Source organism: Hirundo rustica, chromosome 16 (assembly GCF_015227805.2).
Source record: "Hirundo rustica isolate bHirRus1 chromosome 16, bHirRus1.pri.v3, whole genome shotgun sequence".
NCBI classification, from domain to species: domain Eukaryota; kingdom Metazoa; phylum Chordata; class Aves; order Passeriformes; family Hirundinidae; genus Hirundo; species Hirundo rustica.
Genome location: NC_053465.1, coordinates 7384320 through 7396447, shown reverse-complemented (window position 1 = coordinate 7396447; position 12128 = coordinate 7384320). Strand labels below are relative to the sequence as shown.

General features: G+C 64.6%; 2 protein-coding genes across 2 annotated transcripts; one reads left to right on the top strand and one right to left on the bottom strand.

Moving 5' to 3' along the window:
- The first annotated feature begins 10 nt into the window (after positions 1-10).
- FOXS1 (forkhead box S1) lies at positions 11-1385 on the top strand. The gene has a single exon (XM_040080108.2). The coding sequence runs from the start codon at positions 11-13 to the stop codon at positions 1346-1348; it is 1338 nt and encodes a 445-aa protein (XP_039936042.1). The 3' UTR covers positions 1349-1385.
- Positions 1386-5689: 4304 nt separating this feature from the next.
- MYLK2 (myosin light chain kinase 2) lies at positions 5690-11536 on the bottom strand. The gene is made up of 12 exons (XM_040080109.1): positions 10262-11536; positions 9987-10213; positions 9564-9865; positions 8619-8724; positions 8304-8397; positions 8091-8200; positions 7767-7908; positions 7523-7593; positions 7170-7298; positions 6706-6858; positions 6203-6335; positions 5690-5865 (listed from the first exon to the last, which is right to left on the bottom strand). The coding sequence occupies exons 1-12, from the start codon at positions 11534-11536 to the stop codon at positions 5785-5787; spliced, it is 2823 nt and encodes a 940-aa protein (XP_039936043.1). The 3' UTR covers positions 5690-5784.
- Positions 11537-12128: the final 592 nt, after the last annotated feature.

Genomic DNA, 12128 nt, shown 5'->3' with positions numbered 1-12128 from the left:
GGCCGGGAGGATGCAGCCGGACCTCCCCGTCGGCGACGCGGCTCTGCGCAGCCCACCGGCCCCGGAGCCGGCCGGCGGCGCCTTCCCCAGCGCTGAAGCCACCAAGCCACCCTACAGCTACATCGCCCTCATCACCATGGCCATCCAGAGCGCGCCCGAGCAGCGCATCACCCTCAGCGGCATCTACCGCTACATCATGGGCCGCTTCACCTTCTACCGCGAGAACAAGCAGGGCTGGCAGAACAGCATCCGCCACAATCTCTCCCTCAACGAGTGCTTCGTCAAGGTGCCCCGCGATGACAAGAAGCCGGGAAAGGGCAACTACTGGACCCTCGACCCCGACTGCTACAACATGTTCGAGAACGGCAGCTTCTTGCGGCGCCGCCGGCGCTTCACCAGGAAGAGAGGCCTCCGGGATGCGCCGGGCGCTGAGGGAGACGAGGGGCGCGGGAAGATCCCCAGGCAGCAGGCTCGAGGGCTGCCCGCTGCCCCGCTGCCAGAGAAGGGGAAGGCAGAGCGGGGCTACACCTCGCCGCTGGCCGCGGGACACCTGCCGAGCCCCGCCGCTCTGTCTGAGGGTGCCGGGGCGCCAGGGTGCGCTGAGCCCTGTGCCCGGCGGCAGCCGCCCAAGGCCAGGCAGCCCTGCCTGTACCTTCAGGACGTGCCACAGCCCAAGGGGCCGTTCTTCACGGCCCCCGAGAGCCGCCCGCCCAAGGAGACTGTCTTCGGGGGGCTCCCGGCGGCGCTGCAGCTGCCTCGGCCAGGTCAGTACCCGTTGCCCGGCGAGCGCCCGGCCCAGCACCAGCACCCTGCCCTGCTGCCTGCCCTGCTGCCCACCCAGCACAGGGAACCCCCGCAGGACTCGCCGGCCACCCCAGACACCCCTCCAGAGCAGCTGGAGGGCAAGGAGCTGGCTGCCCCTGCTTTGGGGCCATTCGGGCAGGTGCCACCTGCATTCCCTGGCAACCTCCTCGGCACGGGCAAGCCCCCCCCGTCCTGCTTCCTGGAGGGAGAGGGCTACGCGCAGCCACACCTGCCCGTGTTCGGCTCCTTCAGCCGGCCGGGCCCCGAAGCGCTGGGCAGCAGCTACCAGTGCCGGGTGCAGGCGCTGAGCTTCTGCGTGAAGGAGCGGCCCTGCAGCACAGCGCTGGAGCATCTCCTGGCCGCTGTGCCCCCGGCCTCCGCTGCCCCCCGCCAGCCACCTTTCGGGGCCATGGGGCCACGGGCAGGTGAGCAGAAGGAGCCATGGGGACCGGGGACCACGATCCCACTGCAGGGGGGTAATGGTTACCCCCTGGGGCTGCCCCCCTGCCTCTACCGGACACCCGGCATGTTCTTCTTCGAGTGAGGGACACCCCAGCCTGGGACAACCCAGGACCTAATAAAGCACGTTCCCCAACGCTGCCTCTGTGGTCTCTGTGCCCCGTTCGAGGTGGGCAGTGGGCAGGGGCAAGCTGGGGACCCTCAGCCCCAGCTCAGGTGCTGGCTGAGGGACACACGTGCCCAAGGCCACCTGGCACAGCCTCCAGTCCTGCCATCGGTGATCACTGACTGCATGGTGAGGCTGTGTGGGGATGGGGCATGGCCTTGGTCAGGGCACCTACACCCCGGTCCTGTGTCCCAGGGAGATGCTGGGGATAAGGTCCTGCCACAATGTGGGGCCAGGAGCCCCTGAAGCACCATCCCATGGTAGCACAAGGGAGCTTTGCCCTGGGGCTCAGGGGGATGTGCTGCAGCAGAAGTTGTCCCCCAGTGGAGCCCCACTGTCACCTCCCTGTGCCTGGGACCCCTCCAAGTTGTTGGTTTTGCACAGGATGTCACACGTGGCACACGTGGTACCGGCCTCAGTGTGTGGCCCTGCAAACGGACCCGTGTTGCCCCAGAGTGCAGGGAGGCACCGGGGGTTGTGGCACAGAGTGGAGGCTCTGCTGGGGGGGGACAGGACTCCCTCCCCTCCCTGTCCTTGCTTGTGGCTGTGTCAGTGCCTGGCTGGGATTCCAACTAGTCCCTGGAGACTTCAAGACCAGGGCAGCCCCAAAGATGGGCTGTGCCAGGGGCTGCAGCTCTGATGGGAACAGCCAGGAAAGTGGATTCCTCCGACCTGAATCATGCAGGGTGGCTGCCAGTGAAGAGGCACCAGCTGAGTCACTGCTGTTGATGCTGGGCTGGGCACAGGGATATGCCCCAACTGGCCAGGCTGGGGGACACTGGAGTGGGCAGGTTCCCCACACAGCTCCAGGATGGGACCTGGCCACCAGCCCCTCCCACACAGCGCTGGGACACCTGAGTCAGTGCTTCTGAGCACTGGAGTGGGGCCAGAGTGATGCTGGCAAAGTGAGGGGCTGTGCCTGGGCCCCTCATCCTGCCAACCCCAGGAGCAGCAACACCCGGACCCCATGGCACAGCCATGCCCCAGGATAGACACGGGGCTGGCAGGGGCTCTCTGTGATGATGTGAGGACGAAATTTGTATCAAAATTCCCCCAGCTCCCCAAGGCCAGGGGGACTCCAGTTTGGCCAGTCTCGAGGGTCTCTGCGGGGGCGGTGCTGGCACGGAGGAACGCTGCCGTCACTCGGGGACCGGGAGCACCGCGGCCGCGTCAGCTCTGTTATCAGCCCCCAGACGCTGCTGCTGGGCCGTGGCTGTGTCCCAGCCCCGGGCAGGGCAGGGAGGCCGCCCTTCATCATCGGGGACCTCCGCTCAGCCCTGGGCCTCTCTTTTCTCCCTTTTTTTTTTTTTCCCTTACCCAGTGGAAAACAATATTTGAGCGCCTACATCATGCTGGCGTCTCCGGAGCGGCCGGCGGCGAGCGCGGCTGACCTCAGCCCCCTCCTTCGCACGGTCCCCGGGGGCGCGGGAGGAAGCGAGCGCCGCAGCCGTGCCCAGGGGCCGTCTGGTTCCCACGCAGCGTGGCCGGGCCCATCGCCCGCCCCGGCTGGGAACGCAGGGCCCCGGCCCCGTGCTGCGCCCGGGATGGGGTCTCTGTGCTGGCAGCAGTGCGGCGCATCCCGCTGTTCCCCCAAACTGCAGCGGCCGCTAGGGATGGGCACTCCCGTCCTGCGCTGCCCGGGAGCGCGGATCAGAGCCGCTCGCTCTTCCAGCGCTCCCCTTCCCCGCCCTCACCCCGAGTGCCGGTCATGGACCCGCTGTTCTCCCAGCTCTGCATCCTCCCTGGCTCCCTCCTGCTCGCTGTGGGTGGCCTGGTCCCCCGCCCACTCGCCCGCTCCTATCCTGGGCCGAGCCGTGGCCAGGACTTGCTGCGCCCGGTCACGGGGCGAACCTGCTGCCGCTGCCGGCGGCGCTGCCGGGTGCCGGAGGGCTGTCCGCTCCCTTTCCCTCCCTGCACTGTCTGCCAGGATCCTTGTGTCTGCAGGATCAGGGAGCATGGGGAATGTGCGCTGCTCCAGGCTCCGGGGATGGATGCTGAGCACACACGTGTGCACATCCAGACTGCACCGTGCATCTGTGGGGGTGATGAGGACCGCAGGCTGGATGTCGTGGCCAGTGGGACTTGCAGCTTCAGGGGCTCATGAGCTCTGTCGGCTGGGAACACTGGATGGGATCACGGCCGCTTCCATGAGTGCCAGCCCTGTGGCCCCACACACCCAGCCCCAGTGTGTGTCTCTGTAGGGTCCATGGGTAGGAAGGAGAGGGCTGGAGAAACCAAACCGGGATGTGGGGTAGGAGTTTCCCACCCTGGGATGTGTTGGTGTCTGTGCATCCCTCTGCCCCAGATGTGCACCCAGGGCTGTGCTCAGTAACTGACCCCCCACAGCAGCTCAGGGTGCCAGGAATGTCCAGGGCTGATGGTCCATCTGGAAGCCCCGCGGCCACCCCACAGCAGGACCCTGCAGCCCCTGCGGCCGGCCAGGGCTGGGACCGGGGCGATGCGCAGCTCCTGGGGCCAGACAGGAAGGAGACGTCACCGCCGTGGAGCGTAACTCAAACCAGATGGGGCTGCGCTGGCGTCCAGGCCTGTGGGGTGGTCACCGACAGGAACCGGTCAAAGGCTGCCGGCAGGAAGCGGCTGGGAGGGACGCCTGCGGCGGGAGCTGCAGTCCGGGCTCTGGCGGCCTTAACCGCTTCAGGGCCAGCCACAGCTCCCCTGGGCAAAGGGTACCAGTACCCTGCAGCCCTTGCCTGGGCATCCCACCCGATATGGGCAGATGCTGGAGGTGTGAGGACACGTCTGACTGACAGCTAATCCATCCGCCCATCCAGTCAGTCACCCTCCCTTCCCCCACGCCCTGGGGTGCTCAGAGCTGTTGGGTGTGTAGGGTGTGCAGACCAGAAACGTTTGGCACTGTGTCTGCACAGCCCTGCCCAGGACGTACCAGGTGGTCCCAGTCCACAGCCTGGACCCATTCCCTCTACCAGAGAGGAGATTCTGTTTCCCATCCTCATCTCGGTTGTCCCGCCACCGTAGGTCCTCCCCAGCCCCCGGAGTGGCAGGTGTGGGCTGTGGGCAGACCTGTACATTTATTTACAAGAAAGCGAGTGCTTTGGAGGGCTCCAGTATGAGGCAGGGTCCCAGTGGGCACAAGCCTGAAGCCCCTTCCCCTGCTGCAGCCAGTGTGAGGGTGAGGGGCAATGTCTCCCTGTGTCTCTCCCCAGTGTTTTTCCAGCAGGCACAGAGGGCAGAGGCGGCTCCAGAGCAAACACACAGCCTTGGCTCGGGGGGCTCAGCCATGGCAAAAGCCAAAGCTGGGGGACCTCTTGCCAACCCCCCATCCCTTCCCACGGTGGGCAAGGCTGGATGCTGCAAATCCCAGGGGATGCCCATCCTCCGGCAGCACCGGGGAGGCCCAAGGGGCGCAGGCGGAGAGGACGGGGATGGGGACAAGGCGCCGGAGCTGGAGCAGCACCCCTCTCTCCCCAGTCCCAGCAGGTCCCCCGCACAGGGGGGAGCTGGCGGCCGCTCCCGGAGCGGTTCCGGTGTGTTGGTGGTCGGGTGAGCGGTGCCGGCCGGAGCGGGGAGCGCGGGCCAGCTGCTCTGCATTAGCCCGCCTCGCTCATCGCGATCTGCCGGGGACGGGTGAAGCAGAGGTTGTGTTTTTCCCCCGCTGGCAGAACCGAAGGGCAGGGAGGGCAGGAGGAACACAAAGCCTCCTTCTTTCCTCCCTGGCTCCCAGCTGGGGACGCCGCTGGAAGCGTGCTTGCCGCTTCCTCCCTTCCTGTGCGAGCAGCAGCTCGGAGCCAGCTCCGCTCCCACATGCCCAGCTGGCCGGGAGGAGGTGCTTGAGCCCCGGCTCCGGTGCCAAAGCATCAGGGGGAGGGTTCGCGGTGCCCCCCAGCGTCATCGCCGAGCCACGGAGCCGGGAAGGGAGGTCGGGCAGTGCAGGGGCCAGCGGCAGCGAAGGCAGGCAGGGCTGCGGCATTTACAGGCAGAGAGGGCGCATTTGGAGTCCAAAAGCAGCAAGCGCCAGGTGGCCGAGGAAGCGGGATCACACCGGAACGGCCTTCCTCCTCCGAGGCTACGAGAAGGAAGCGTGAGCAGAGCACAGATGCTGCAGGTCGGGCATCACGCAGCCGGGCCAGGGGCAGAGATGAGATCAGAAACCTTCACTCCGGAGCAGCCTCGCAGTCTGAGGACATCCCGACGGGAGCATGGGCTCGGCGGGAGTGAGGAGGGCTGAGCCTCGGGAGCCTCGAGGCCACTGCGAGCCCCCCCAGCGGTGATGTGGTCCTGAGCGCAGTGGGACCCGCTGGACAGAGCTGCTCCAGACTGGTGGGGGTCCCTCTCCGGTGGTTCCTTTCTGGCCTCGGCTCCCCTGGGAGCTCGGCTCAGATGCCCAGCGCTGTCAGGGACCCCGAGCTGGTGATCTTCCTGAAGCGGTTGGCAGCGCACACCCCGATGAAATTTTTCTGTGAAAGGGAAGAGGAAAGATTTTCATCCTCTGGCAAGGGCCGTGGCACCAAAAGTTGAGCCAGACCCAGCTCTGGGCCCTGACACTACTCCTGCCCCGAAAAGCTGCTCTTGGGATCAGCTCAGGGATAACCACCACCGAGGGACCTGTGCTTGATGGGGGCGTTACCTCAGGGACATCCATGCTCAAGGGTCCCCAGCCCTGTGTCCCAGCTGCCAGCAGCACAGCGAGATGGAGCCATTCTCCATGCTCCAGATGCCATCCACCAGGACAGGCAGAGTCTGGCAGCACCCCCCCAGCCCCCTCAGGAGCTGCTGACCCTCACACCCTTGCACCTTCCAGCGCCTCCTCATGACGTATTTCTTGAGCAGCACTTGGGACTTGAGCCGCCGGTTGGAGCGTTTGGCCTTTTCTGCCAGATTATTGAGCCAGGGATGCTGCAGGCACTGGTCAGCACTCATCCGGGCACTGGGAGAAAGAGGAGCCCACGTCAACCCTGCTCAAGCCCCTCGCCCCCAACCACCCCCTTCTGCAGCCACTCCAGAGCCCCCAAACCCCACAACCCTGCAGGGAAGAAGCAGATGGAAGGATGTGCCCGGGGACTGGAAGGGCTGGGCAGGACTCTGGGGGGTCCAGCACACTCTGCTTGGGACAGGGGTCCCTGCAGGGATACAGGGCTCTGTTGGGGACAGTCAGAGTGGGGCAGAGCCCCACAGGGTTAATTCAGTGCTGGACCCAGGGGATGCTGCTGGCCCTGGTGAAGAGGCAGCGTGTGGTACCCATGGCCAGCTCTGGGGAGGCCCATCCCAGGACCCCATGGCCACTGCCAGCCTCACACCTCTTATCCTTGATGATGAGGTTGGAGACGAAGTCCTTGGCCTCATTGGAGACACTCTCAAAGGTCTCCTCGTCGAAGTACCAGTTGGCAGCCAGGACGTTGTTGAGTGTCTCGGTGTCATCGTCACCCAAGAAGGGGGAGAGGCCACTGAGCCTGGGGGTGCAGGGAGGTGAGGAGTCAGGTGCTCGCAGGCTTCAGCACCTCCCAGACCCCCTGGAACAGAGCCAGTCTGGCCAGGGATGTTCCAGGGATGTGCTGCCACCGTTCCGTGCTCCTGCCTGCAGCCGGGCTGAGCCTCTTCCTGCCCCCCAGCCCCACACAGCCACCTCCCCATCCAGGACCCCCCACCTGCCCCACCCACAGCAGCCAGGTGCCTGGGGACACCTGTGCACCCAGGGGAGCTGTGCCCCTGCACCGCAGCTCCCCAGCGTGGCACTGGCAGCCCCCGCCCAGCCCTGACGTACAGCATGTAGGTGATGACGCCCATGCTCCACATGTCCGTGGTGTAGGAGACCTGCTCGTAGTTGACCACCTCAGGGGAGAGGAATTCGGGGGTGCCAAAGTTCACTTTCAGCTTCTCATTGGGATTGTACCTGCAGCCGAGAAGGGGTGCAAGTCAGCAGAAGGGGACAGGCTGCTCCCCCAAACCACTGCCACTCTCTCAGCAGATGCTGCCCTCCCCAGCTACTCAGGGAGTGCTGTGGCCAAAGCGATGGCCTAGAGCAGGTCCTGGGGCTCCTGGTACCCAAAGGCACGCAGAGATGAAGGGAGGAAGGGGAACAGGGAGGAGGGACAGAGCTGAGAAAGAAAACCTCACCTTCGAGCCAGCCCAAAGTCGATGATCTTCACCATGTGCCCAGTGGTAGCGACACAGAGGATGTTCTCAGGCTGTGGGGACAGGGTGACCATTGCCCCACCGCCAAGAGAGGACATCCCCGCTGCACAGATCCGGCAGCCCATGGGTCCTGCGGCTGAGCAATGCTGACAGGCATCGCTCCCACAGCTGGCCAGCGTCCTGCTGTCACCTTTGGCCCTGTCATTGTCAGCCCCCAGCCCCGCACCTTGAGGTCGAGGTGGAGGACGCACATGTGGTGCATGAAGCGGATGCCCTCGCAGATCTGCCGGACGAACACCATGCAGTCCACCTCCGTCAGGTGGTAGTCATCGTCGATGATCCGCTCAAAGAGCTCACCGCCCTCCACACTGCATGGGGATGGACCATGGGGTCACTTTGGGGGAAATCCTTGCACCAAGCCATCCTCCTGTAGAGCTCCTTGCCCTCCTGAGGACTCTGGCCCAGCTCCACCACGGAGGTGCTGAGCAGAGCCAGGGTGGGATGTAGCATTTTGGGGCAGGACAGCTCCAAGGTAGGCACAGGCACTCACAATTCCATGAAGAGGATGATCTCCCGGGGCGTTTCGATGGCATCGTAGAGCTGGATGAGATTGTGGTGGTTCAGCTGGTTCATCACGTCGATCTCCAGGAGCACCATCTCCTGCAGAAGAAGCCCCAGGGTGAGGTGTCAGCCCTGGCTGTGTCCCCACACCAGGGGCACGCAGAGTGTAACACTGCCACCGCCTGCCCGGCATCCTTCAGACCTTGTCCTTCGCCCCCTGCTTCCGAATCACTTTGGCTGCCAGCTTGAGCCCCGTCTCCTTCTCCGTGCACGTGTGAACTTCACCAAACTTGCCCCTGTGGAGGGAAGGAGGAAGGGAGAGAGGGAGAAGTGCCCACACCGTCAGGCACCCGGGCTGCTGGGGACCCTCACACTGCGCTGTGGTGCTGCTCTGCACTGCCCGAGGCACCCATCCTGCCCGAGGCACACACCCATCATGACCAGAGGAGTCCCACCGACTCAAGGCTGGAGGCCAGCTTGGGACAGTGCCAGGAGAAGCACTGGGGCCCCTCCTTACCCCCCCAGGATGTCCTTGGAGCTGAGGCTGAACTGGGAGCTGACGCTGGCGGAGCGCAGGGTGACGGTGCGATGAGCGAAGGGCGCTGGCGGCGGAGGGATGTCGTCTGCCCAGAGACAAAGAACGAGGTGAGAAGGGAATCTGCTGTCCAGGGGACCCCACTTCTGGGTATCCTGAGCTTCCCTGGTGTGGAGAGAAGACAGGCACCCAGCCAAGCCTGTGGGTGCGGGATGTGGCCAGGTACTGAGTGCTGGGCTGTGAGCCTGAGGTTCCTGGCTCGGGCTGCACTGGATGATGCAGCAACCCCTGAAGGGTCCCTTGCTATTGCCCCCAGCATTGCCCTGCTCCTTGGAACCCTGTACCACGGCACACGCCACTCTGTTCCACGGCACCCACCTTACCTCACGACGGCCACCGCACCAACCCACATGTCACATTTACCCTCTCCAGGCCAACCCCCCTCCATGCCACCACCTCCTGCTTGCCCTTGTAGGACAGACCCCTCTCACGGGGCACCCCGTGCACACATTCCTGAGCCACCCTTTCCCAGCTGAGAGCAGGACCCAGCCCCACAGGGATCCACATAAACACCCAGTGCCCCCAAGCCCTGCCATGCCCACACAAACAGTGGTGCAGGACATGAGGATGTACTGTCCCCTGCCACCAGCCAGACATCCCCTGCCACCAGCCAGACAGTCACTGTCACTCCCCAGGCTCCTCTTCCTCACAGTCAGCGTGGCCAGAGCAGGCCAGGAAGGGACGTGACGTGTTTAGCCCTGTTTACAGTGAAAGGGGAGCTCGGAGGCCACCAGGCAGGTGACAAGCCAAGGACAGGAGCTGGCAGCATGGAGGGCAGTGTGGGCAGCAGGCAGGGCCATGGGGTTCCCAGGCTGTCACTCCACAGTGTCTGGGGATAAGGAAAAGGCAGGTACCTCACGGTCTTACCCAATATCTCAGAAGGGTCTTCCTTCCCAAAATCGGGGGTGAGGTAGGGGCTGGGGGGTGGATTTGCCTCTGTCGAAGATGGTTGCACCCCAGGTCCCGGCTGCTCTGCCACCCCAGCGGGATCCGGGGGCTGCCCTGTGGCACTGGGCAATGTCCTCTCCTGAGGGGTGCCAGGGGGCTGCAGATCCCCCAGGGCTGCTGGGCCAGAGCCAGGCTCTGTCAGACCCTCTTTTGGCTCCACCATCGTGGTCTCCTCTTCTATTGTCTCCATCTCTGCCACCTCTGCCCAGGGCTGCTCCTCCCTGGAAGCAGGAGTGGGAGGTGAGCAGAGCCCAGCCAGCAGCTCCCGAGCCCAGCATCCAGAGACCCAGGGCTCCCTGGAGCAGCGAGGGGGATCCCCCCAGCCCAGGAGGGTGTGGGTACCTGTGGCAGGCAGCCGGGCAGCTCAGGCTCTGCAGCAGAGCCGGGCGCGGGGGCTCGGGGGTCGTTGGTGCCTGTCCCTCTGTCCCCTTGGACACTTCCTTCCCTTCACCCTGAGCCTCCACAACAGCCATGGCCGCTGCCTCCGTGGGCTCTGCAGCCCCATCTCCAGCCTCTGCTCCAGGTGTGGGAGGCTTCACCTCTGCAGCTTTCTTCCCTCCATCCCGAGCCTTTTCAGGAGTCTTCTCCTTTTTAGGATCTTTCCCTCCATCCTGAGCCTTTGTGGCAGCTGGGACCTTCTCCTTTTTAGGATCTTTCCCTTCATCCCCAGCCTTTGATGCAACGGTGGATTTTTCCACCTTTGCAGTTTTCTTCCCTCCATCCTGCACTTTCACAGCTGCTGGTGACTTCTCCTTTGCAGGCTCTTTTTTGCCTCCACCTTGAGTCATTTTTTCAGCTGGTGTTTTCTCCGCCTTTGCTGCTGCCTTCTCTCCATCCTGAGCCTTAACAGCATCTGGGGCTTTCTCCTTTGCAGGAATTATGGCTTTCTCCTTCACTGAAGCTGGGGCTTTCTCCTTCACTGGAGCTGGAGCCTTCTCCTTCGCGGGCTCCTCTTTGCCTCCATCCAAAGCCTTTTTAGCTGCTGGGGCTTTTTCTGCCTTTGCCACTTTATTCTCCCCACTCTGAGCCTTTGCAGCATTTGGCGCCTTCTCCTTTGCAGCAGCCGTGGTCTTCTCCTTTGCAGGCTTGGTATCAGCAGGGGCTTGCTCTGCCTTTGCATCTTGCTTCCCTTCATCCAGAGCTTTAGCAGCAGCTGGGACCTCCTGTTTAGCAACCACTGTGATTTTCTCCTTTGCAGGCTCTCCTTTGCCTCCATCCTGAGCCTGCGCTGCAGCCAAGGCTGTCTCCTCCATAGGTTTTACCTTCCCTCCTTCAGAGTTTCCTGCAGCCAGAGCCTTCTCCTCAGTGGACTCGGTTTTTCCACTACTCTCAGACCCTGACCCACCAGGTGTTTCCTTCTCCTTGGGCTTGTTCTTTCCTCCATCCTGCGCCTCAGTTACAGCCAGGCCCTTCCCCTCCATGGGCTCATCCTTCCCTCCATCCTTACCCTTTGCAGCATCTGCAGCCTTTCCTCCTTTGAGCTCTCCTGCAGCTGGATCTTTCTTCTTCCCAGGTTTATCTTTCTCATCCTTCCTTGCACCCTGGGCCTCGGTGGCAGCCGGCACTTTCTGCCCGGTGGATGCTGCCTGTCCTTCATCTGGTGCTTCCTGCCCTCCATCGCGCTGCACAGCCGAAGCCTCCTCTCCTGGAGCTGCTTCCCGTCCATCCTGGGGCTCTGGAGCAGCCAGAGCTGTCTCCTGCTCCGGCTCTGTCTTCCCTCCTCCAGGCTCACCTGTGCCTCGCTCCTGTGCCACGGTGGCGGCCGGCACTGTCCCCCCGTGGGGCTGGGCAGCCTGGGGAGCTGCGGGTGCTGCGCTGCCCTCGCTTTCGGGGGGTGCCGTGCCGCCAGCCCCCGCAGCGCCGGCACCGTCCGCGCCTCCGCCCCGCTCCATGGGACGCTCCAGGCAGGAGGCGGCTGCCCCGCGGCGCTGCCGGCTCGGCGCGACTCCTGCGGGAGAGAAAGCAGCAGCTGAGGGCTGCAGAAGGGCCGGCGGGACTCGGGCAGTGGCTCGGCTCCCGCAGGGATGAGGCGCTGCCATCCAGCCGGGAGCCGTGCCCCTGCCGCCCCGGCTGGTGGCGACGAGCCAGGGACCCCACGTGGCCACCAGCCCCGGCACCGTCCCATTGTGCCCCGATATCTGCCCCGCGGTGACTGATCGATGGCCTGACCCCGGCACCTGTCACCGGGTGCCTGGGGCCTCCGACGTGCGAACAGCCAGCGCGGCGCGGCCAGGGTGACAATTTAAGGCCACATCCCACCGTGGCAGGGCAGGAGACGGCGGCTCCGGCCCCGGGCTGGCAGTGGGGATCAGGAGAGGTGAGCATTCCCAGCAGGGCCCCACCATTGCTCCCCCTGAACCGCACGGGAGGTCCAGCCATGCAGACCCCCACAGAGCCAGCAGCCGCCGGCGCTGCTCGTCCCCCTGCCAGGGGTAACCAGCTCCGCCAAGGGGACCTGTTGGCGTCCTGTACCTGCGTTGGGCT